Source organism: Argiope bruennichi, chromosome 8 (genome assembly GCF_947563725.1).
Source record: "Argiope bruennichi chromosome 8, qqArgBrue1.1, whole genome shotgun sequence".
NCBI classification, from domain to species: Eukaryota; Metazoa; Arthropoda; class Arachnida; order Araneae; family Araneidae; genus Argiope; species Argiope bruennichi.
This window is the reverse complement of record NC_079158.1, coordinates 55,905,660-55,931,805: the sequence shown is the minus strand read 5'-3', so window position 1 is coordinate 55,931,805 and position 26,146 is coordinate 55,905,660. Positions and strand designations below refer to the sequence as shown.

At 30.0% G+C, this 26,146-nt stretch overlaps 1 protein-coding gene across 10 annotated transcripts in view; it reads left to right on the top strand.

Annotated features, from left to right (window-relative positions):
- Positions 1-26,146, top strand: part of LOC129981562 (mucin-17-like) — a 307,915-nt gene that overhangs the window by 267,550 nt on the left and 14,219 nt on the right. For 9 of the 10 annotated variants that reach the window (XM_056092447.1, XM_056092454.1, XM_056092453.1 and 6 more), the window contains 4 exons: positions 20,729-20,948; positions 22,867-23,095; positions 23,574-23,686; positions 24,540-25,590. In XM_056092447.1, coding sequence (XP_055948422.1) covers positions 20,729-20,948; positions 22,867-23,095; positions 23,574-23,686; positions 24,540-25,590 — 1,613 coding nt within the window. The remainder of the gene's footprint in view (positions 1-20,728; positions 20,949-22,866; positions 23,096-23,573; positions 23,687-24,539; positions 25,591-26,146) is intronic. The other variant, XM_056092446.1, reaches the window with a different exon arrangement.

Sequence of the window (26,146 nt, the reverse complement as noted above, 5' to 3'; positions counted from 1 at the left end):
CAGTAGGATTGTTATTCGACATAGGAGCTGTAAAATAACATCTGATTTTCTGCATTTTGATGATTGCTGAATTTCCTACTAAGCCTGGCATATTGCAAAGTGTAATGAATACATTATAGTGAATGATGTCTACATCGTAAAAGTAAAACTACATACGAAGAAACGTTGATAGTCTATGATACTGCATTATGGGAATTAGTACAAATAATGCTAGTATGTTTTAATCTTTAGAAATGCGAAAATTTTTATGAAAACTATATTCTTAAAAACAAGACTACAGACTTTATAGGTTAGGATGGTAAACTTGTATTTTTTCCTGTCTTTATTACTTAATTTAAATTTCTATTTAATGAGTTTTCTTTATTGCGAAATCTTGATGGCATGATGAAATTTCGTTGAATACATTCTCGATTGTGTGTGCGCCGATTTTTTTTTTTCTTTTTGCTTGAAACTGCATTATTTGCAATGTGTAATATAATAATTCGATTTTTCCTTCTACAGAATTGTTCAGGTTTTTGATTAACTCGATCGAGGGAATGACACTTCTTTTAACGTAGCAACCTGGATAATTAATTATTTTTTTCAATGAATTAACCTTAGAAAAACTTGATTCTGCCATTGCGACATTCATTATCCTTTCTAAGCATTGCAGAATACAAACATATTAATATCTCATTTGTAATCGAAATTAACTGCGGAATTGTTTATCTCTCTTGTTCTATCTGTGTCACGAGCGATTTATTTTTTTCCCGCACAACTATGCCTTTCTTTCACACCATTTGCTCTTATATGAATTTATGCATGAATTGCATTCGCTTATGGCAAGGTTGAATCGTTTATCTCTGAATGTTCAGCTTGCCCAGTTTGGTTTTCATTGGCATGCCTTATTTGAAAGTAAAATTTTGAAGAATGGGCGAAGACGCAGGGGTGCAAGTTCAACTTGGGGTGAAATTCAATTGATAGGCTTTTGAAGATCTGTTGGCGGGTTTTTGAAAGTTCCACGGACGTGATGTGAAAACTTAATATCGGTTGGAGAAAGGGGTCGTTTGAATTCCCGCTTGAATGCATTTATTCTTGTTCTTTATTAAGTCCATTTCAAGCCAGAAAAATCATATTTCAAGAATTCAAATTAATATATTAAGTTCTATCATCTTCGGCCTTCAGTACTTAAAATCCATTCTTTAAATGTCACAATATACTTATACTTTACGAATTATTTACATTCGTAAAATATAAGTAAATTGACATTATTTTTAAATTCAATTCTGAATTATTTGAATTATTTTTAAATTAAACGCTATGGAACAATCGCTATTTCCATTTGCCCAACCATATATGGTGTTTAATGCACTATACTCTGCATTAAAGCTATACTAATTGTTCTCATAGACACTCATGAACCCCAACATCACGCTTTTTAACAGCCCTTTTTTGCTTCTGTTTGCTTTAAGTGTTATTTTTATAAATATTGTTATAACTAGAGCTTGAATAAAATAGTTTTTATTTTTAATGACATTATTAGCTCGATTAAACTTAATTTATTTTACATATAGTCGAATCTGTCTCACATTTTAGAATTCCTAAAAATAAAAATAGATGCTCGTAAGTATATGAATTACAAAATGTTGATGAAATGTATTTGTGCTTTATGCGATTACGGTGGATAGATTAAAATTACTTAATTTTTTTTAAAATTATCTTATCAAAGGAATTCGGATTTTTTTTTTAAATTTGAAAATATGTACTAAAACTATTTTACTCAGCTCCTTTTAACAATTTAAAGACTTTTTTTAACCAAGCTATAGTTTTTCAAAATTATTCAATTCTAATAAAAATTTCTTATTTTTAAATATATATTGCTACATCTTTATTTTTCATCTTTCTTTTATTAAACTGGATGTCTGTTTAATACTTTGAAATTTCAGTTTAGGAAAGATTTGTTCATTAAAAGAAAACTAAATTAAACTAAAAATCTTGTTTCAAATTATAAAAAGGATTCCAGATCAAAAGCTAGCGTAACTAATATGATATGACTCGCCATCAAATGTTTTTCACGTTTTCGCTAACAACCAACCGCTTTTCCATAAAATTATGTTGTATTGAAACTTGAAATTGAGTAGTTTTTTTCCTTCTTTAATTTGTATTTCTTTTTATGAAAGAAATACACGAGTGGTAGCAATAGATGTGCATGATTTTGGATGCGAAAACTTTTCTTCATTGTGTAGAAATTATTTTGCGAATGAAATGCCAAGGTTGTTTGGAAAAAAGTTTATTAGAGATTTTCGATGTAATGGACTTCGATAGAATGTGAATTATAAAGAGTGAATTGATTTATTTTATTATAAATTAGTGCATTCATTTTTATTTCAATAATTATGTATTTTAGTTCCTCTCCTCCTTTTTTTTTTTTTTTTTTTTTTTTTTTTACTGTGCCACCGTTTAAAGAACCCACCCGCAAATTGATATCGGAAGTATTCAGTTCTGCAGTTTATTCATTTATTTTTGTATTCTTTTAAAAGTCTATTAATTTTTATAATTTCCCTGTCTTACCCTTTTTTCAGTTGATTTGGCCGATTCGTCAAATGCTTTTTGTAAATCTGAGACGTGAATTTTGTCGATATTAGTGCTATAGTTCAAAGAACTTAAATAGTATGCGTTATTGATCGATAGTACAAATGTAATCTGTTCGTGGAATTCCCCCCCCCCCCTTCCATCCCGATGACATCCAATTTTGATTTCCATTAACTAGCTGATCATGAGAATGAACTTCCGCGAAATCCACCAGCGACTGATTTCAATTAGCACCGTATTAGGAATATCGAACCGCTAATTATGTTGATGGAACTTGACATATTGGGATTTTTCGGAAAACCTATTTTACAGCAATACCCAAATAATGTTAGCGCAGACTAAGGGTTTGCTTCATTTCAAGTGTTAAAATTTTTGTGTAATCATGGTCTGAATGGCCAGTGTCTCTTTATACAAACGATTTATTGTAAGGGAAAACTTATAAAAAATATAATGCGTTCTCTTTTCTTTAATAAATGTTCATATATTCTCATTTTATTTAGTATTGGTCACTTTCAGTGATCAGTTGTTTGCTCATTATAATAGTGTTGATTTAAACTTAAATAACAGTTAAAATTAAATTAATTTCTTTTCAAAAATTATCGTGCAACAAATGAAAAGTTAAAATCGTATTTAAAAGTATCTTCATCAAAAATTAATTTTTAAAACTACTTTTCATAAAAACAAATCTTCAGAAATTTCATGTCTTAGCTTCAAATTTTGGGAAACTACAAAAATAGCAATAGATTATTATCACTGAAAAAAGACACTAATTTTACAAATTATATTCAAGAAGTTTTGATTTCAGAGACAAATTATCTCACGAATAAAATTCTAATCGTTATAAGATGTGTGTATTGCAAAAACTGTAGATAATTTTTCTATCATTTTTTTTTTTTTAGATAAAAAGAGGGAAAACTTCTGACCAAATTTCACTTCCATTATAACAATAAAAATTACTGTTGTAAATCATACAAAATATATTTAAAAAAATTTGGTAAAATGAGAGAAATTTATTCTACAATTTAAATTTACATTGAATTTTTTTTTTTAATTTAAGGTGGTATAAATATTTTTTTAATATTTTCAAAAATTATTGTAGAAAAATCCAGAATTTGACATGATTTTTTAATTAAAATTTCGGAAAATGAAAATCGTTCCGAGGTACATGTTATCGCCTTTCGAAGTTTATTTGTATCAAATTTGTAGCTCTCGGCCAAACGATCTCCATGTAAAACAACAACAAACATACACATATTCGCTTTTTTTTTAGTTGAGATTTGGGTCTCTTTAAGATAATTTTGTGAATAAATTATTCCTCTTTCAATATCTGTTGCTACATCTTCAAGTTATTAAAAATAAATATCATTCTGTGACACAAACAAATTGAAAGCTTTAAAAAACGATAGAAACAACAACAACAAAAAATTTCAATTTGGATTTCTGGAAAAGGATAGATTTAGAAGTTTTGTTATGAAAGCGAATGATTGCAATAAAATATTTTATTGAGTTGACATAATAGCATTTTTTTTTTAAATTTCCTTAAAGAGGTATTAAGGGAAATTTGTGTTGATTTTTTTTTTTAATTTGTCACTTTGAGGCATTTTGAAATCAATGTTTAAATTTTCAGTTGACTTTTCCTTCTCCTTTTTAGACAAATATTGACTGAAACGTTCACTAGATATCAATCTTGTCGCAAATTTTGTATCTGCAGAGTAGCCAACTAATTAAATATGATTTCTGAAACATTTAATACCGTTTTTAGATCTAAAATTGTATTTATAATAGTGAAACATAAACAGTCACTTTCTCATCGCTATTAGATATTGGAAGCTTCATTAATTTTTTCTTTTAATTTCGAGTTCTAATTTTATTGCTGATTTAAGATCTCGTTTATATTTATATGTAAACGGTTATAAGGGTAAGAATTTTTAAGGAGACATCCTTTTTCATGGTTTTTTAGAATTCTAAGAAGGATATTGGAAGGAAATAAGGATATTGTTGTTTGAAGTAAGCAGAAAATAATTGGGAGATTTAAATAACTGTTCTGATAATTAAAGCCCCTCTAAATTCGACTCAGTGATGCACACGAGGTCCTCAGAAATGTCGCATAACAGTTTAAATTTGTAAATATATATTATTTTTAAATTTAATTGCTTCAATCAATGCTTCTAAAACTGGATCGCTGCTTCAAATGGTTTCATGCAAAGCGGGAATATTCCATCATTTTTTCCCCTCTTATTTTTCAATTTAAAAAGAAAATTAAGATAATCTCTTTAAAAAAAACTCCTTGATATTTGTTGCTGAATTATTTTAAATAGGTTATGTTTTATACAATTACTACCGTATTAAATTACTATCGTGCGTATTAAATTACCACTCGCTTTTCAACTAAGTCATTAGCCGAGAATATTAGATTTTTTAATTTCGATTAAATCTCATATGCGATTTGAAAGTGCATGAATCTCGAAACGAAGGATGTTTTTGACAGATACAAAAGCCCATTATTTTAACGGCTTTTACCTTTTCTGTTAATTGTATATATGAACCATCCCAAAGGAACTTATTCCATGACATCATAAAGCTATTAAAGTGCAACTGTCCGATTCATCTATTTTCTAACTTCGCGAAATTATCTTTCTTATTCTTCTTGTGAATTACTCGCATATTGAACAGAATCTTTTTACTTTAGCTTCTAACAAAAAAAGAAAATCGCAGGATTAAATATCTGGTGAAACAATGAAAATGATTTGGATTTAAGTGAAATCTATTAATAAAAATTATGCAGGAAAATATTTGTTAAAGAATTGCTAAATTCAGAAGGAATTTGCTCGACATAAAAATTGATATAATTTGAAAGACAATTCCTAAAAACTTCCTCTTGAATGTGAAGATGTTTTTAAAGATGTATCACGCTTGTGCGATTACTTTTTCGGGAGTTATTGCTTAAATATGCAAAAATATAGCTTCATTACTTAAAAATCTAAATTTTTTTAATCGCTCCGAAATGCACATTAGTACCTTCCAAATTATATCTGCAGTGAACTTTGTTGATAAGATGGAACGCTCTGTCTTGTAAAACGTCAATCCACACACGCTCACATTCATTCTGTTTTATTAGAAATGTATGTATTAAACTATCTACTATTAATTGTTCCATTTTTTTTTAAAAAAATTGATTTTTAGCTTTGGAGCAAGAGCCCAGTTCGCGAGCTAACTTTTCCAATGAAGTGGTGTTTACAAATGAATTGGAAAAGGCTTTGTGAGGACCGTGGTTTAAATTTAGGTCGAATGATTTCAAAGTCCAGAAAATCCATGTTCTTTGATACAAACTCTTATTCTTAAAGAATGCTTTGTTCATAAAAATGGGTATTTTTCAGATCCCCCCCCCTCTTTCCTTCCGATGGCATATAATATTCAATGATCATTACTGAAATGCCACCCAAAGATAACATTCGAATGCCATTAAAAAATTGTTGATACAGCTCTTTTATGCCTCTTTCATTGGGTCTCTGATCGCCTTCCGTGAATAATTCGTTTTTGCTGTGGTGTAAAAATAAATGCCTCCTCTTGTCGATTTTATTGCCTTCTTCCACTTATTTGGCTTTTAAGACCTCGGGCGCGTTACATATTTTTGCCCACGTGATTGGCTGCCGGCATCGACGCCAGCATTAAATGATCTCATAATCGCTTCTGAGAAACCGGATCTCCATTTTCGAAGGGCCACTGTGCTTTTTCGTTTATATCCCTAACTATTTGCATAGTTCAAATGATAGCATTTTTTTCCCCTTCAATTATAGCCCTCTTGGCTCTTTACTTTTTTATGGTAATCAAAGTTTCAATATGCTTGCTTTTCGAAATAATTGGGAGGCTAAAGCATATTTTTACGTTTTTTTTTTTTTATTTTTTATACCACTTTTAGTTTTGAAAAACTTGCAATTAGGGACGGAAATTTGCGGATTTCTCGAATATTCAATTCAGCGAGTTTTTAAAATTATTTTTATTTGAAATTTTAGTTTTGATTTATTGGATAGTTGAAGCGTTTAGTGTACCATTTTAGAAAGGATTTTATGAAGAAACTGATAATTTAGTCGATGTTTTTGAGGAATAAACTCGAAGCACTCAGGCATTAAGCTTGATTTTTGAAAAAACTTAAATTTGTAAAAAAAAAAAAACCATGTCATTTTAAGCGTTACTAAGGTGTAAACTTGCTGTTATTTTCTACTGAAATTCAAAGTACTAAAAAAAATTTATTCTAGCAGTCGCATTACTCTACCTTTTCTTTTGACTAATAGATGGCGATGCCTAGTTAGGTACACATCCCATAGTACATTGCGATTGTATATAATGAGATGAGATGCTGTTCTGTTAAAAGGTGCGAGCGTTAACGTCTTGTCTTTATGTTTGTTTTGTGTGAAATGTGATCATTTAAGAAATGTTACCAAAACATACGTTCTTTTGCTTCCACTGTACGGATCATAATGATCTTCATTTTCCACCACACTATGAGATTATTATAACATTGAGATAAAGGAACGGAAAAAAACCGATATCGTATAGATTTATGTTTAATTATAGCGAATAAGTTCTTTCCCTATTTAAATTTTCGCATTTTTTAATTGTGCAAAAGAAACACGCTCTCTAAGGCAAACAGATCAATTTGCTACTTTTTCAATGCGACTTTTATTAAAATTTTATAAACCAGCGTCATTTGGCGACCAGTATGTTGGCCCAGATTTCTTAGATTAACAAATAATTTATGAAATTCATTAAAAAAAAAAAACCGTTTCACCTTGTTATCTGATGCGATTGTTACGATTGAAAAACACGCAAAAAAATTGTTTCAACTTACTGCAAATTGAAAAGTGTATGTACTCAAAATATAAGCGGAAGTAAAAATATTACTACATAGTTAATGATTCGTAAAAGCACACGCGATTGAATGGTTTGGTGAATGAGTTTTAATTCCATCATAGCATTTAAAAACATTGTTAAATATAGTGTATCAAATTGAATTAAAAATATTGTTAAAACTAAGGGAAAAATTCTACGGAAATGAAATTTAACGTCAATAAAAAGGTTATTTTTTGAATTTGAAGATAATAACAAAGACTATTTTTGTAAGATAATTGGGGTGTTTTGGAAGATATGAACATCGATTTTCTCAGGCATAACCACTACTTATCTAGCGACCGTTATATCTATTTTTCCGCTCGATTACTTTGTTTCAAGTCTATTTTTGATATTATTTATAATATCTTCTTTCCCTTGATTGAATATACTTTTTGGCGACATTTATATATATATATATATATATATATATATATAATATATTATTATACTATTGTAGACCATTTCCAGAAAATTTCTAATATTTTGAGACTCTATTAATTAGTAAAAAGTTTTGAATCAATGCAGTTGTAAAAATGTTCAGTGAAACAGTCTGAAATTCGTATAATGGTTTGTTGATGTTTGATTGTTGCCATTCGACTATAAGTAATAAGAGCGATTTCTCTACCAAATACGTTAGCGTTTTACATATCTACATAGCGTACGTTAGAGTTTTTATATCTATATTCTCTGTTGTACTATAAGAAAGCTATGATTGAAATATTTTTTTTTTAAATTGGCGAAATATTTGCGAAATATTTTTTGTACATATCTGGACACATTATTATACCAAATGGTTCATATTCTCATATAAAGTTTCAAATTCTTAAATAAAAAGTTTGATTTATTGAAATTTAATCTCGGGATCTATACCGATCACTCTTCTTAAAGTGGCTGAGTAATGATGTTTATTACATTTACGATTTTATAATGAGATAATTTACAGAAACTGTTCGATACTCTTCAGCTCCAAGATAAGATTGCTCTATCAGTTTCATTTCTTCACGTGATTCTAACCTTTTTAAGAGCATTGCTCCTTATCTGTCGACGCTAAATCAAAAGAAGATTGATTTCGTATTTATCTCGTATTTTTCTTTAGACCATCCCCTAAGCGATTTAAAATTTGATTAAAATTGCATTAAAGTTTTACTGAAAACTTTTAATGTAAAATCTAATGGCAACATTGAAAGATACTTTAAAAATCCGAAGAATTTTTTAAGTACTATTTCTGGGCAAAAATTTTACTATATTTTGATTTTAATTAGTTAATTTTTAGTTCAAAGATTGCATGTCTTAATTTATGTAAATAACATATTTTTACAAGTTATGTTTTTGTTGAAGTTAAAATAATCTTATTAGTTGAAAGCTGAAGCTTTAAAAATTCACATCTGTCATTTCTTTGCTACTATAAGGAATTTGATATATAAGTAAATAGGAAGGAAAAGTAACGAGGATTTATGTTTATTTCGTGCTTTAAAAAAATAATTCGTTTAAGATTTAGTATCTGTGCAGCATTTCATTCGGTGTCAAATCTCCTTTTAATCTGTATAAAAATTAGAATTTAATTGTTAGTATATACTAACCCCATTTGGCGACCAGCTAGTGATTGTATTTAATTTCATTTGAATTTCTTTTATATAAGTTGTTTATGATTCTCTCAACGAGGTATTTTTAAGCATCTAATTGTGATAGCCATTAAAATCATGTCATTTTAATAACCTTATACGTGTTTTCTTTATTAATGTACACGAACCTTCTTAATGCAATCGAACTTCATGACATAATCATGTCAATGAAAACGTAATTATTTAGGTTATTCATATTCAGATTGCACATTGTCTTTAGAACGTCACTTTCTAATTCTTCATTTAAATGAGCAAATAATAAACACAAGTTTTCATCCTTAACTTACAAAAGAAGGAAAGCGGATAGAATATTTAGTTAAATAATAAAAGGGTTTGAATTTCATATCATAAATGAAAATTTTGTAAAAAAAGTAAAATATTATTTTTTGTTTGACAGTTGACAAAATTTAAGGAAAAAAATTGTAGAATACTAATGGGCATCGTTAACAAGTACATTTTTCCGAATTTGAAAGTGGTGTGAAATTTATTTTTGTATAATATTTTCGAAAATTGTGGAGAAACACCAAAACTGACATAATTTAAGTTAAATATACACTTTAGAGATTTATTTTTAAATTTTTTAAAGTATATTTTTGCCAAAATTGGCAGTCCTAGATCAACTGTTTGGTTTGTGGTGCGCCAATGTACACGAGTTCTCTTTTATTTTTAGCAAATATATTGTAAAGTCATTGATATTTCCTGCTAATATAAAACTCCATAATCATCAACTTCGCCACTTTATTCGATACGACAGATGTATCATGATTGCAAAAATTGAAATCTTTCCACATCTCCACTGTACTCAAAAAGAGCTTCAATTTCTGGAATATCAAATACTGTTGTCATCCATTGATATATTAAGGAAATTTCATCTCAATAACAAGTTTGCGTCATTTCCTTACTACTATAGATATAATTTTGTAAAGATGTTTCCATATATTGCGAAATGAAATGATTCTATAATTCAGTCTTGTAAGAAATATAGAGTATATCTGTGAAAATATAGAGTTCGAAAAGGCCATCAAATATACAGACTTATTCACAACACATGAGATAAAAACACTATCTTTGCATTTTGTGATGAATATCTAGAAGAAAAAGTGGGCATATGCTTGTAAAAGCCCACTTTCCACTTACCCACTTTCTTGAAATTGGCACTTCTAACAAAAACCTGCTATATTATGGTGCGGAATTTCAATCTCGCCCCTCAACATCACACTGTCTGTCATCTTCAAACACACTTTCATTAGGCGTATAGAATGAAATGGGCCTTTACACTAAATGACCATGACCATTCTATGACCATGTTGTTTTCGTGAAAAAGCTTCATAGCATATACAAGGGCGGTTCATCTTATAGATCAAGTACGCAGCTTTAGAGAATGCTGATTCCTTCAGTCCCCCCCCCCTGATTTTTTTTATAGGTTTGTTCTTCTGTTAGATTTACATAGGCCATGTACTGGAAATTAAATCAAGAAGCGTTTCATTCAGTTTTTACCCTGTATTCAAATGTTTATATTTCAAAAGATTTTATTAAATATTTTTCCTCCGTTTTTCTCTCGTGTTAGTCACTAACACACAGTCACAGTCCAATCTTTTTTGCAATTGACTAATTCATAAATCAATAGATATAGCAAACTTTATATTAGAAAGTACTTAGATTGTGTTAAGAAAAGTATAAATATCGTTTTGCTTGAAATGTTATATAAATTTTATAAAAGAGGCAAGCTGTTAATTCCAATTCTCTTGAAAGTTGTCCTCAATTGAATATTTTCTTTCTTTCTATGATAGTATTTTTTATTTTATTTTAACTCTATTTAATCAGTTTTTAACTAAAATAAAATGTATATAGGTTTGGTAGTCTGCCCTCCCCCCTTTCTCCAACACTTTTATTGCAAGAAGACTTAATATGCCCTAATTATTCTTCAATCCACTATTCCATTTTTACTATTTACTCTTAAATGTCATTATTGAATGAAATGCAGTTTTTCTTCTTAGAAAGAAACCATTCCCAATTTCTTCTAATTAGAATCTCCATTTCTATTGGCTGCAGGATGCACGGTGCAATTCCTTTTCTTCGAATTTCTATTCTCGTCCACTCTTTTAAGAGTGAACGAGAATAGAAATTCGACATTGTACATTTATTTCGTAGAAACGGCTACTTGCGTGAATTTATGAGCATCTTACGTTAGTTGCGTTTCTACGTATCGTGTTCGTTCTTATTTTTGCTCAAATATTTAAATGGTTGTCAAATAGTAATTGCATGTCTGTCTCGAAATAGCCTGTACGCTCTTCGATATATCATGTTTTAGATTTAAAATATTTCAAATATATTTACTGTAAACCGTATTTGAATTGGAATGCGAGTCGAAGATATTTAAACAGCTGTGTCAATTTGAAAATAAAATTCTTCCCGCTTTACAGGTAATAATACAGTTCCTCTGCGATTTATGTAGAACAAGCTGCTAGTATTCTTAACGACAGCATAGCGATTTGTCATTTAATTATAGACGATTATGAATTGACAGTAATTAGTCTAGTGTAAAACAATTTAGAAATTTTGTAAAAATTAAATTATAGAATAAATTGCTCTTCCACGCATAGTATTTATCGTGAAGACCCTTTCTATGCAATATTATTACATATGTAAAGAGGGTATTCCACTTTTTGTTTGTCAGGTTTAGTATATTAGGAAAGAACCCTAGGAAGGGTTACCCTTTTCTAGGGCCGTGGGAAGTATGCTTCCCACCAAATTTATCAATCTTTGTATGAAAATAATGTAGATTGGCATAAGTTCTGACACATTTTTTTAGTAAGTCAGAAACTTGGATGCTTCAGTTCTTTATCTCAGACAAAATGATGTGTCTTGATTTGTTACTTAATTATTAATTAACCAAATTAAATTTATCTAATAATCTAAATGATTCCCTTTTCTTATTCTAATTTCAAACCTAAAAATATTTTAACATAATATGACTTGAAAAAAATGGCCCTTTAACGGGTTAATTTACAGCAGAGATTACGAAACTGTGAATCGTAACCATTAGTGAATCAAGAGGCAAAACTCTGGAGGTCCACGGTAATATCTTGATGTTAATATACATCTTTTCACAATTTGTAAAAGTGTGATGTGGGCTTCAAATCTTCATAAGCTATATGGGGTAATAAAGCCACAAAAAGAAGCGAATTATCTCTGTCCAAACCCGAATTACTTAATTTAAAACAAATTTTTATTAACATTCGATTCAGTTCGCTTACTAAGATCTTCTAAGTGGATATTTATTATATTTAATAATAAATGTTTTCTCTTTAAAAGAATTGTCTTTTGACCCATGAAAAAGAAGTTTTCGGTTTGGTTCTTCTGAAGAGAACTTGTGCTGTTCGTCTCAAAATCCTGTGTGCCGAAGATGAAGTGTGTTAATATAGATTCTGTTTATAAAAAGTCGGCCACAATGTTCAAAAGTTTGGGACTCCCTGGTTCACACTATTAGATTGCTATTGACTCTATTGATTCAAAGAATGCTAAATTATAGATGAATACATTTTAAGGAGAAAATGATGTATATATATAGGATTTAAAATCAGGCTATTTAAAGTGTTTCGTTAACAGTTATCGATAAAAAATGTAATATCTTTAATTTTTTTTTTCCTCCAAACATCCTTCATATTTATTTTCTTGAGCACCACTCAAAAGTAAATTGATTCTTGATATGGGAAATGACTTTTTGGGTAACTTGATATGGGTAGCTTTTTTGGGTAAAAAATACATTGTTTGTACCTATTGAAATATTAATTATCAATTCTTTCATTTCAAGCTGTTTCATTAATAGTTTCAAGTTTAGATGAACATGAATTAAATTTCCAAAAGATTCTTCTATTTTATAAATTATGGTATATCGACTAGTTTTGACTCTTCTTCCCATCCAAGTCTCATCAATTTTGCATAGCGTTCATAGCAGTTTTGCAAAGGGAGCGTAAAATTGGATGAATTGAATTTTGTAATGTCTTTTACCATCACTTTTCTTTTTACTTTCGTGTATACGAAATATAGAGAATATATTGTGATCTTCAAAAAATTCGAACTCGCTATTTTGATAAATATCCATGTTTAAGATCTCTCTGAGTTCGAAAAACACATTTTTGGAAAATGTACTTCTGTCTATGACAAAGATAACTCATGAACTCTTTGAGCTTGAAGGATGAAATATGGTATGCTTTTTTTACATTAAATTTATCGATTTCTATCGAATCTTGAGCAAAATCCGTTCAGAAGCCGTCTGTCTATTCGGTTATTCGAATATAAGTTAACACTATAGCTACAAATCGAAGAGAAATTCATAAAATTCGGTGCATATTTTTATTAGCCTGTAGTGTATTTGAATTTTGAACCAAATCCAATAAGAGTTTTGCCCGTTTGTCGGTCTGTACTTTCGGAAATATGTAAACGCAATGACTTAAATATATCAAATTTTGTATGCGATTCTGTGATTACAAGTGTAGTTTTGTATCAACTTTTTTTTTCTATCGGTTCTGGAAAAACGCGTTTAAAATAGATTTTCGGATACTATTAATAATCCGGTCTTCAATGGGCTGCAACAGTTCAAACTAGCTCACTCATGTTTCATGGGAAAAGCTCCAGACTTTACGTGCCAAATTCGGCTGAGATTTTCGATTCGTCGGGGTCTAAAACACCGACAATTGCATGCCTGCTGAATGAAAGCATAATAGTAACAGCTTTATCAGATTCTTTGAGATTTAAGGCGCACCCGTGATCTTCTGTTGATTCTCTCCTTCAGTGTGATTTTAACATTCTAAGTGCCATTGCATTTAGTATATTGTCTTCCGCTCTCTAATTGTTTAGACAGGGCTAGAAATCTCACGACACCAAATCACCAATTCTGTCGACAAATCACCAACTTTTGTTGCCATGTTGCTAAACTTGATGCCAAAATCCTCGCCAATATTCCATAATTCTTTCAAATCACAGAATTCGTAACAATATTATCCATAAATGATATTAAGTGTAATTGAATTTATACGGAGAAGCCGCTGTGGCTTGGTGACGACACTAAATTCCGTCGTGAATGCAGGCGAAGTACATATTGTGGACAAACATTAATTTACTTGTGTAGCAAAGAATTTGAAAAAAGAATGTACCGGTTGGAGTTCAATATTATCGTCTTATTAAAATTTAAAATGACAAGATTTGATTAGAATAGACCTAGTATAGCTTCAAAATTTAAGTAAACTGAAAACAGTTGATAAAGGGTCTGTTATAAATCCTCCATCTATTTCATTATTTCTTTTGAAAAAGTTATTTCAAACCAGGAATGATAAACTGCTGATACCACCATCATTCTCAATCACCATTCGTCATTTTCCTGATTAGTTGTCTATTTCACGACTGCGAAACTTTTTTTTCTGTATTTTAGGAAGAATACAAATGCATATAAACTGAAACCTTTTTATCGAATTGTTTGCAGCGTCCTACATTTTATTATTATATTATTCTTTCTCTTGAGTATATTGATATAAACCTCTTGAATGTTGTCCTTCCGATGGAATCGATCAGACAATGGATACACTGATAAAATAATTGCAATAACAGAAGGCAAATCTTACTGTTCTATTTATTAAGAAGGGGATTCACCCTTTTGTCTGAAAAAGAAACCAGCCTATCTGAAAACTAAGATAAAATGTATAAATAAGAAAACATTCAACGACGGACTAAAAGTTATTGCTTGCATCCTATCTCGTTTTGGTCCATGAAAAACGTATGTAATGCTTTATTATTATAATTATTATTTTGTCTTTTCTTTCATTTGTAAATTTAACATTTTTTTTCTACTCATTAGATTTTTTTATATAGTATTAACTATGAAAATAGCTTTCTTGTTTATTCTGGTGAAGCATTGACTGCCCTTCCCATTTTAAGTATTTCACTGGCTACTTGTATTCTAATGAAATCTTATATACTTTCAAAGACCTTTCTATAAATAAATTCATATTTTTTTGACAATTTTAATCTTACGAGATATTTTTATACAACTATTTGTTTTTCAAAATATCCTATTGCTTTAATGATGTCGTCGAATTTATATATTTCTGATTAGCAGATAAATGAGATGCCGTTTCATGCCGTATTTCTTTTAACCAGTTAACTATTTTTGACGAGTTTATTCGTCAGGAGTAATAAGTGGTGACAATTTACAGTTTGAATTACTATTTTAGTAAAAACTCAAACATATTCGTAAATTTCAAGATGTTTAATATATTTTGAGGCCAAGTCGAAATCAAAGGAACAAATAAAGGATTATTATGCTTTGTACCATGCTTTAAATGAATAATTTTTAACAATTAATAATTAAATAATTTTTTAATAATTAATAACAATAAATTAATTTTTTGTATTTCTTTTCGTTCATATTCAAAACATGTAAGTTAGTTTAAGTAAATAAATAAATGTGATTATTGAAATAAAAAATAAATCATTTCATGACAACATAGTTTCATATTACGCATACTGTGTTTGACGAGTATACTCGTCATTGCTAAATGTTTGCAGCATAATATAAATACGCATTTTTCGAAGAGGTCGAAACAGTTAACTAATATTTAAATCACTTGTTTTGATTCGTGACATTTCATTTTCTCTTATTCAAACTGTTTAAGTTTTCAAGGTGGCATCTTTTTTTTTTTTCTCCCAATGATTGTTTATATATTTAAATTATATGTAAATTGAATAATATTTTACAAATACCTTGAACAATCTTTCTTAGACTCAGTGGTTTGGTGATCGGAGAGGGTCACATAGTTGTAATTTTCCGACCACCAGTTTAGGAATGATCACGCTTATGGATACAAAATGTAATGCGCTGATATGACTTCTTAAAATGAAATGTGACGGAAAGCAAAATACTATGTTCCGGGTCATTTATTCTTCTTAAACTGCTATTGGCGGCTAGTCGTGGAAAAAATCATACTTTCTATATTATATATGTATACTAATAATATATATTAGCTTACATTATCGTGTATATTTGTATATACTAAAATGTATACTAATATTGCATAACCCAACTCTTCTTATATCAATGCCTAAGATCAGTTCTGGTTCGCATTATGACCAATTTCTTGTAATTACATAATTTTATTATAATCGCTATAAAAAATCAGATTAACTTGCATTACTTTATTTTCTCAGCACTGATCACCGCAATATTTAGTTTGTGCAGGAGTCTTATTTTCTTGTGTGTTTTATATCTTCCACGTTTGTAACCTCGGATCGTGGGTGATCATGATGTATTCAATGTGGTCCTGGATCGAACGTTTTCATGTTGTAAAAGTTCAAAGAGTGGGGTTTCTGACCCACTTGCCGGTCGCGTCATCTCATAATTTTGATTGGAAAACCTTTACTCGTGGTTTTCTTGTGTTACAAATACCATTCCTACTATCAGCCTTATTAGAAGTTTCCAACTTAAACGATATTTTGCCTGCGAAGATACAAAATAAACCTAAAATATTGTATTTTAGTTGAGAATTGAAGTGAAAAGTCGGAAATGTTTATAAAGTAGTTTCTCATTAACTCAATAAGTATCAGACCTGAGGACCAGCTGCATTAACATAAATGTCAGATTAGAAGAAATTCATTGAAAAGGGCATTTTAATACCAAAAGTTATATTTCTTGCACAGACTATTACAAGTTGTACCGTATTATATAAATATGTAGTATTACAAATATAATTCAAAAACCTATTGTTTACATTGCGCCAAAGTCCCTAAAACCCTCATGCCGTGACTTTACCGTTTTTCAACTTCCGCTCGACTTTCTAGAAATGCTGTACTTAATAGCGATTGGAGTGGCGTATCGCCGAATTACTGTATACTTACAGTATTTAAGATACTAAATTCTATTCTATCATGTCATCAGACGGATGTTTAAAAATATCCCTCTGTAGTTGGTTAGGCTGTATTTAAAACTGAATTATATTTTATTTGCTTTTGTGTTATTTACCCGTTGTATTTTATGAAGTATCCAACTGTATTCAAACATAAACATCAGCTTATGCTGGATTTGCAAACTGGAAAAACTTCCAGTGCTCTTGGAAAATATCAAGCTGACTGTGATTTTTTATTATTATTATTATTATTCAGTTTAATTGAGACAAGACTTCTCTGTAAATAATAAGCAACATTATTACTTAACAGAAAATTTCATTTATTTTCTAACTTATTGATTTAATATTTCCAAAAGTAATGTTATTTACATTTTTGTATCCGTACTTACTGTATTAAAATATCTGATTGGAATGATTGAATGTATTAATCCAAAATCAATTGTCTCATTATTTTTTCTGTCGGGAAAATTTTGTTTGCGGTTCCTTGGTTTTTGTATTCAATCTAGTTTATTGTAACTATTTTGTTGGATTTTTGCTTTTGAAATCCATATTTAAAATCACATAATTTGCGAAGTGCGAATGATAATTACTTACTTGAAGTAATTTAAAATGTCTATCCAATTTTTCGCTAATTTTAGTAGTAGCAGAAATCAAAAAATTTCAATTGTATTGTTTACATCAAGGGACATCGGGTGCTTCCCATCGTTCCCTTCCCACCTTCATTCCAAACTCCTCACTTTTTCAAGATCATCGCTGATGCCTTTCATAAGTAGACTTTTAAAATGATGTTAAAAGTTAAAACCTTGTTTACACACACTTTCCAAAATCGATTTGATTTCCTCGCTCCATTTCTCCTTCCTATATATTTCTCAGTTTTCTGATTCTTCCCATTCCTGCATTTTATTCGCGATTTCTTATTTTTTTTAACATCTATTTTCATCTGGATGACCGAAATGATAACGAGGTATACATGGGGGAAGGGGGTGGGAAATGAAGGGATGCTCTTTTTCTCTCTTTTATTGTGCAGACGACTAAACTGTGCCTCTCTTTCTCTCCTCCCTCTTTCATAAACTCGTCCACCCCCCAAACCTACCCGTGATCCATTTTTGACGGGCAAAAAGCCAAGTTGCGTTTGTAATCTCGCTTCTGAATTCGCGCGCTCGCCTGTCTTGTGTGTACGCCTTTTTTAGTATTATTTTGTCTCATTTTTTTCTCATTCTTCTTCTCAACGCTCTTAAATTTTCTTTCCTTTTTGGCGACGATTTGGCGATATTTCTTTACTTTTACTTTATCGCGCAAAAAAAATAGAGGGCCTGTTATTATTAGTGTTGGGGCTTATTGTTTTCGCGAGACATTATAAATGGTTTCAGAATTGTCTCACTTTCCATCGGCGCTTTCCAATTATTATTGATGGTTTTTGAAGGGATCATGTTTGCTTGTTATGGCGCGATCTTAACCCCCTCGACAGAAAAAGAAAAGTGTTTTCTTGATACTTCGAATGATTAGAATGAATGTTTAAGGATTTGATGACCATTTCTTTAAAACTGCCCGACATGAAGTTATAGCTTTATTTTCAGTCGAAGCAGAGATTACGAGGGATTTGTTGGCTTTGTGAGAAATGCTTTCTTCTAATGAGTTGTATTTGTTTTATATGTATTGTTATTTTTTCAAAAATGAATCATTTGGGGAATAATACCAGTTTATTATAAATAAAACGTTGAAAACCATACTTTTTTTACGTTATAATTTTCTTTCTGTTTGTAATTCGTTATTTTATTTCTTTAAAAACATATAATATAGAAAATGAATGGGAATTTCTCAATTTTTCCAACCATTGCTATTAAACTAATTACCGCTTTTAAAAAATGTATTTCCTTTTCGGGGCTGTATGGCCTGGTGGTAAAGTGTTCGCAACCAGAGAGTTTCACATTCGAGACTCGATTCCACCGAAGAATCGTCAAGTAAGCGGGTCTGATGCACATTAAATCCATCGGAACCAAACGTCTCCCGCTGATCTGATGCGGAAGTTTAAAGAGGAGGGTGTCAGTTCAAGTGTCGTCCTCGTTATCTGGCTGCGGTTCAAAATTACTGATCCTTCCAAAGATAGGCCCTAGTGTTGCTTTAAAAACGGGATGTTATTATAATTAAACTGACCTGTTTCCTCCTTTTCATGTTTTACTGCCTAACTGCAGTGGCATAGAAGAATGGGCAAAGGTAGCTTGTTATAACTATAATCCGAGCGCCAAATTTTTTTTTTACGCAAATGCAATGTTTTTCCATGCATTATATATACGTTTTTAAAGCTCGAAATAAACAAATGAGATACGCTGTGAAGAGTCGAGAGAAGGGGGGGAATGTCGCTCAAATATGTCTTTTTTGACATCGCTACAACTCTGAATGGCTTTTGCAATGATGAGGGAATATAGAGTTAAAGATGTTCCGTCATCAGATTGCAGACTTAATTTCTTAGTTGTACTTATTTCATTTTTTTATAAGCAAAATGATTGCCAGAGCGGGAAAAGTTGTCTCTAACTTTTATAAAACAAAATATAAAACTTATTTATTTGCTGAACTAAGTTATAAGTTATTTGACACTTGGTATTCGCCGTTCTCTTTAATTCAGCTTTATGTTTATTCAGAGAGAAAATCATAATGAATGATTCTATATTTGAATAAATTATTTTGAAAATGGGCTAAGTCTTGTGTTCTAAAATGAGGGAAATTGATTCCTTTATCGCTACTAGCATTGTTAGTACAAACTTTTATATACAGAGTTGAAATTTTGTTATCCAGTTGAAGATCGAAATGGACTAATGAAAAAAGAAAATCATTGATCCAATTGTCTTCAAGTCTGTTTTTTGAGTTGCAAGGTTAGGATTATTTTTGTAGGATTTTCGCCAGGAAGGTAATGAGCAGTTGTACATTTAAACCTGGAAACTTTCAGACATATTGAAATTGCAACTGGTGGATAAATTTTGAATTAAAGGAAGAAATAAAAATTAATGTTCCTTTTTTGCATAATATTTAATTTTATTACATACTTACGGTAAAGAAAAACAAAGTTAAAAAAATAATTAGAGAATTTGCTTAAGAAATCATGAATTCTTAAAATTGCGTGCTTAAAAAAAAATTTCCTCCTGTTTTCTATGTACAGAAACTGAAAATGAGTGTGGGTTTTTTAAGTGTTTCCTGATTGCCTAATGCTGCATAATACTGACCACAAGTTTCTAAAGCATTTCAGCACATTTAACTTTCTTTTACAACTAAGTATTTCACACAGATGGGATAGTTACATAATCTACCATACATATCTCGTCTACTTTTATTGACTTTACTACGTAAGGAGATATCTTTTTTTTCTTTCACTTTATCTTTTTAAATAAACTCTGATAAGACTTATCAGAGGAAGGGTGTTAGCTGGAGAGATTTCTGCTTTTATTGCTTATATATCACTCTGTATTGCCTCTCATCTTGTGTGTTCCTGTACCCTAAGCTCCAAATTACCATGGTAATATATAACAATTGCATATTCATGAAGCATTTTTGATTTTTTATAAAAATATATAATTCAAAGATTTTGTTCATTTAGATAACAGCGGGAAATCCTCGATTTTTTTTTTTTTTTTTTTTTTTTTTTGCATCATTGATGTTGGACTCGATTTCTTTGCATTTTGTTTTTACCATTGATGTATTTTCATGTTTCTCATCAGTTTTACATGTTTTTAAAAATTTTCAATTCTTTTACAGGACTCCTATGATGGATTTTCTGGTTCAAGCGACTACTTCCAACAAAATATCTCCTAGTGGTCATATAATCAATGTCATTTCCAAAGATGAACGCAATGTTAGTTACAAGCCCAATACTCCTATTGGCTCTTTGGATGCCAGTACAGTATATATAATCCCAAAGTCCACCCTTGAGTTACCAGTTAAGAGAATGCCAAAACTTGCCAACCAACCTTTTGAGGTTAGTAGAATTGTTGCTTGGTGCAGTTTTTTCTAAAAATGTATTTATTCTAATAGACGTTGTGTATATTATACTTTCTTTTGGGTATTCATATTTGAGAAGTTGTCTATGATCCGTATTCTATTCTTAAATTCATTTCATAAAAATATCGTTTTGTATTGAATTTATTTAATCTTTAAGGGCAATTTTCCAACAACTTTTTAGAAAATTTAACTCTGTAACGACGGTTCGGATCCATCAAATGCTTATAATTCAAAGGCGGGAAAACTAGTTTCCTTGTTAAAGACTAAAACATAATTTCAACTTAACTAGTATTTGATTTTATTTGCACAAATGCATGAGATCTCAAAATTCCAGTAGAATGTAGCAACAGGACTTCGGGTATAGATGCCACTTGATCTTATGGGCACAAAACATTGGTGTATTTATGACATTTTTTAAAAGTAAATGAGGTATCAAGGACGAAAAAATTATGCATTTTAGCATTGTGAATTGCATTTAAATGGAAGTGTCAAATGAAACAAGTTATGTAATTTTTTTTTTCTTTCCGTTATATGACTGAAAGACTAAATAGCAGTGACCTGATGACAATATCTCAATTTCCGAGCAGTTTGAAGAATGATTCCATCGAAAAAGTGATGTTTAAGCAGGTCTGATACGTTAAATCATTGTAGATCAAATATTCTACCTCGGGTGTAGTTTTAAAGTTTGGTAAAGAGGTCTTAGCTCAAGTGTCGCCCTCGTCATTTGACATCGTACAAAATTATAAGGTTCGTCCCAAAATAGTCTTAATAAATAGGATGTTAATATAACTAAACCAAAACCTGGACTCTTCAGCCTTTGGAACTTCGTCATTTGAATACTATTAGAAAAAGCATATTCCACATTTTAAATCAATATCTCAGTGAGAATTTAGAATATTAATAGCATTCTATATAGCTTTGTGACAAAATATATACAATACATTTTAAATAATGTTTCTTATTCATTTTGATTGGAGGGGAATTTAGTATTAACAGTGATTTTTAAAAAAATTAATCTCTCTAAATTTAAATTTTTAACTTTCTAAGAAATTACTTTATTATTCAAAATTAAACTGACGTTTACCAATCAGCCATTTTTAGTTATTGTTGTTGTATTGACAAAATTTATTTATTTTAAGTTTTCTAATAGTATTTGAAACGTAATTATTTCAATTTATTGATAACGTTGTAAAATAACGAGTATATTTTTATAGTTTGTGTCTGTATTAGTTTAGTATTCTTAATATAATTTTAACTATGAGTGTAGTAGTTATAAATTGCATTAATGTTTTAATTGTTTATTTGAAATCAGTTCAATATGTGAAATTATAGAAAGCTAATTTGTACAAATATTTTGTTTTTGACTACGATTAGGGTTTTTGGTTATTCATGTGTTAGAAAGTGCCATCTCTATTTATTCATCTCATTAATCAATTTTTTTTTCATAGAAAAAATTATTTTGCTTTATTTTTGTTATAAATTAGATCAATCTTCTATAAATACTTATTCATTTATTTTAGAATTTTATAAGTAATCACTTTTACTCTTTTTTAGCAGATTATTTAATTATCCAGAATTTGACTTCATATGAAATGTAAAAGAAATTGGAATGGACAACACTTTTGAAATATTTTTTTTAAATTTAATCTATTGCCAACCCTTTTGAAATGTTTATCTTAAATCGAATTTGAATGCAAACTTTTTAGCTATCTGGAACTTATTTTCTATTATTCTCCTTATTAATCAATTTGTCTGTAACTTGCAAAGACTAACACAGAGAAGAGAGGAGCAATCAATAAAAGAGAAAAAAATTTAAAACTATATTAAGTAATAAAAATCTACTATTCATTGCACACTCCTCCCGTTAGCTCTCTAACATCTTGAATTTATTTCAGCAGCAAACATTCAGGTTGCAGGTGAATTTACCTCTTAATCAGCGAATGGTTCTCCGAGTTAGCCCACGCATTACTCTTGCTGAATTAAAAAGTCAGATTTGTGCAGAGAAAGAATTGGATCACAGTAGTCACCACCTCGTGCATCCTGCCCAACCAGACACCATTCTAGATTTAAATGCTACTCTTGAAGTTTATGGATGTGCTGAAATTAGTTTGATGTCAAACTCAGGTCTGTATATATATTATTCTTTAATAATAATCCATAAAGCATATTGTTGTTTGTTGCTAAATATATATTTTTGTGTAAAATATTGTCTCAATACATTTTATTCTTAAATTCATTTTATCTGCATATTGATTTATTAATTCAAATATTATATAAATATTCTGATAAAAAAAACACAATATTTATATAAAATATTTTGTACCTAATTAAAAGGCAATATTTAACTTTGCTTTCTAACTTTTAGTATTTTAACGGCTTATAAGTAAACAATATAAGGTGTCTAATGATTAATTTTATCATAAAATGTATGTGTGTCATGTGATTAAAGAAGAAAAAAAATATTTTTCTGAAATATATATTATTTATAAAAATAAAATAATTTGTAAAAATGAAAAAAAAAAACTATAACATTTCTTTTTTCTGTATATATTTTAAAATAATTGCAATATAGTAGTTTAGTTTATATGCATATTTCTTTTAGGTCTCAGAGATAGTATTCGAAACACTTCAACTAACATATTTCCTGCTCCAAAAATTGAAGAAGAAAGGAGGAAGAAAAGCATACTTCGTATATTTTCTAGGAAAAGAAAAGATGTAAGATTTCTTGTGAAAAATAATTTAAATGGTTTTGATTAAGATATGATTTTTTATTTATTATATTTTTATTATTATACCGATTTTGTGAAATCAAAATGTTTTTAAACAAAGTCAAAATGAACTTCCGATAATTTCATCAGAAATATATTAAATTAGACTTTCTTAATTCAGATTTTACAATTAATTGTTAAAATGAAAAAGAATGTGCTTGAAATTGTTAATGTATAAAACTTACGATCCCTTGTGATAGAAATGAGTGAAAGCAGTTCCTATTTTCTAAATTTATTTTGAATATTTTTGCCATAAATATTTAACTCACAAAGCACTTTCATATTGTCAGTATTTAGCAGTCATATTTTTCATTTTAGGGCCGAGTCCTGCCTCTGATTTCTTACAGTTCCTCTATAGATAGTTTCTGACTTGTAATAATTAATATTATATTGATTTTAAATAATCTGATGCAAGTCAATCTGTTTAAATATGCTGTTGAATTTTTAAGCTGGTAAATGTTTTGAAGAAGATTGAAAAATATAGTCTTAGAATGTAATTTTATTCTAATTTTAGTTTTAGGATAATTACTTCTAAAAAAATCAGGCATTATGGGATATCTTTAAAAGTGGAGAATTCTAATAGCAAATATTTTTATTCTGGAAAAAAAAATTAATGCAAGATGAATTCTTTCTTTAAATAATAGTTTATGCTGTTAAGTATTATTTATAATCTACTGATTGTTTTTTAGATGGCTATTCTATAGATTAACATCAAGTAATTAATATTCTAAGATTAGAAGTATGATAATTTGATATTCGTTTGTATAGTATTTTAATAAATAGGAATTTTTATATTCTAGGTTACAGTTGAAGTGACTAATGATCAAGTTCCCAATCGCATTCCTACTTCACATAGTGAAAATTCATTAGTAAATAGAAATGGTTATCAGCCTAAACAAAGTTTGAAAAGGAAACCAGCTCCTGCTCCCCCTCCTTCACTGGCGCGGAGTTCTTCTCCACCTCTTATCACGCAGAGCTCAAATTCCATTAACTCTAGACCCGAGTCCGAAATTTCCATCAAAACCGCCGATGAAATTGAAAGTACGGTTTCTCACTCCAGGCACAGCTCTGATTCAAGTGGTTACCATGAACCTTCTGTTTTTAGTGACTGTTCTGAGAACAAATCTCCAGAAGCTTCCATTGTGCATGGTGATAGTGTCTCGGTGAATGATGCAATTCGACAAAACAGCCCTTTACACAAAGACTATTCCGATAGTAGTGCTACGTTGAAGCGATCCTCCATGACAGCTAAAGATACCAACTTGAAGAATGTGCCATCTTGCTCTACTGTCTCGATAAGCAGTGGCTCTCGTAAAAGGAAGGCTCCTCAACCACCCATCTCAACTTTGCCTGCAATCGAATCGCCTTCTTCACCAAATCCTCCTTCGCTCGACCAGGAGCATGTACATTTTCCCGAAAATGAAACCACAGCCTGTACTATTGAAAATGGTACTGATACCTCAAGCCTACAGAGTAGTCAGGACAGTGCTGGAAAAACTGAAGAAACCAGGACAGCCAGCATTTCAGGAAGTGATGCTGTTGCCAGAGATTCAGTGCAGCAAGAGTCGGAAGCGATACGGTACTTAGAAGATGTGCTGCAAGAATCTGAAAACTGTACAAAAAGTTTTTCGAACCAGAGAATTATGGATGACAGTGACACAGATTCCTTGAAAGATGAAGGAGAAGTGATATCTGTGTGCCAGGCAGAAGTCCATGCTAATGCTAATGATCAAGACTCTTCCGATAGCATTGTAGAGCCTCCTACTGTAGTCACTCCTGACCCTGTTATGCTGCCTAAATCCAGCTTTGCTCCACTATCCATTCCCCAATCCCAACCTGAAGGATATGAAGGTGAGCTTACACGCCAACAATTCATAGCTAAGTTAGAAGCGCTTCTGCAATCACGAGTATCAGTTCAATTGTAGTATCATTGCTCTTTATGATTAGTTGTAGTATCAGTTTCTTCAGAAATATTTTTTGTATGATGTAAAATATTTAAATCTTAGATTTAACTGTGAATGAAAACTATAATACTTCCTTTCACAATACTTAACTTTTTCTTTTATAAAGATTGGTGATAATGTGATCTTGATAAATATAAATGAAATTATTTAATTTTTTAGATTTACTATGTTATTCTTAAATTATAAGTTTCTCCTTATCAAAATATTTCTTGAAGCAGATTCCTTTAGTAAGGTTAATATTGTTCATAATAACTACTTTATTATCCCTGTAAATATTATCAGCAGAAATTCAGTGACATGTTTAAAACAATCAATTTTCCTTTATAGTAGTATTGGGATCTCATTATTGTTCTTTCACTTTAACAAGTTCTCCATTAGTTTATTAGAAATCAAGTTTATCTCAATTTAATTTATTTTTTATAATGCATTATATGTAATATTTT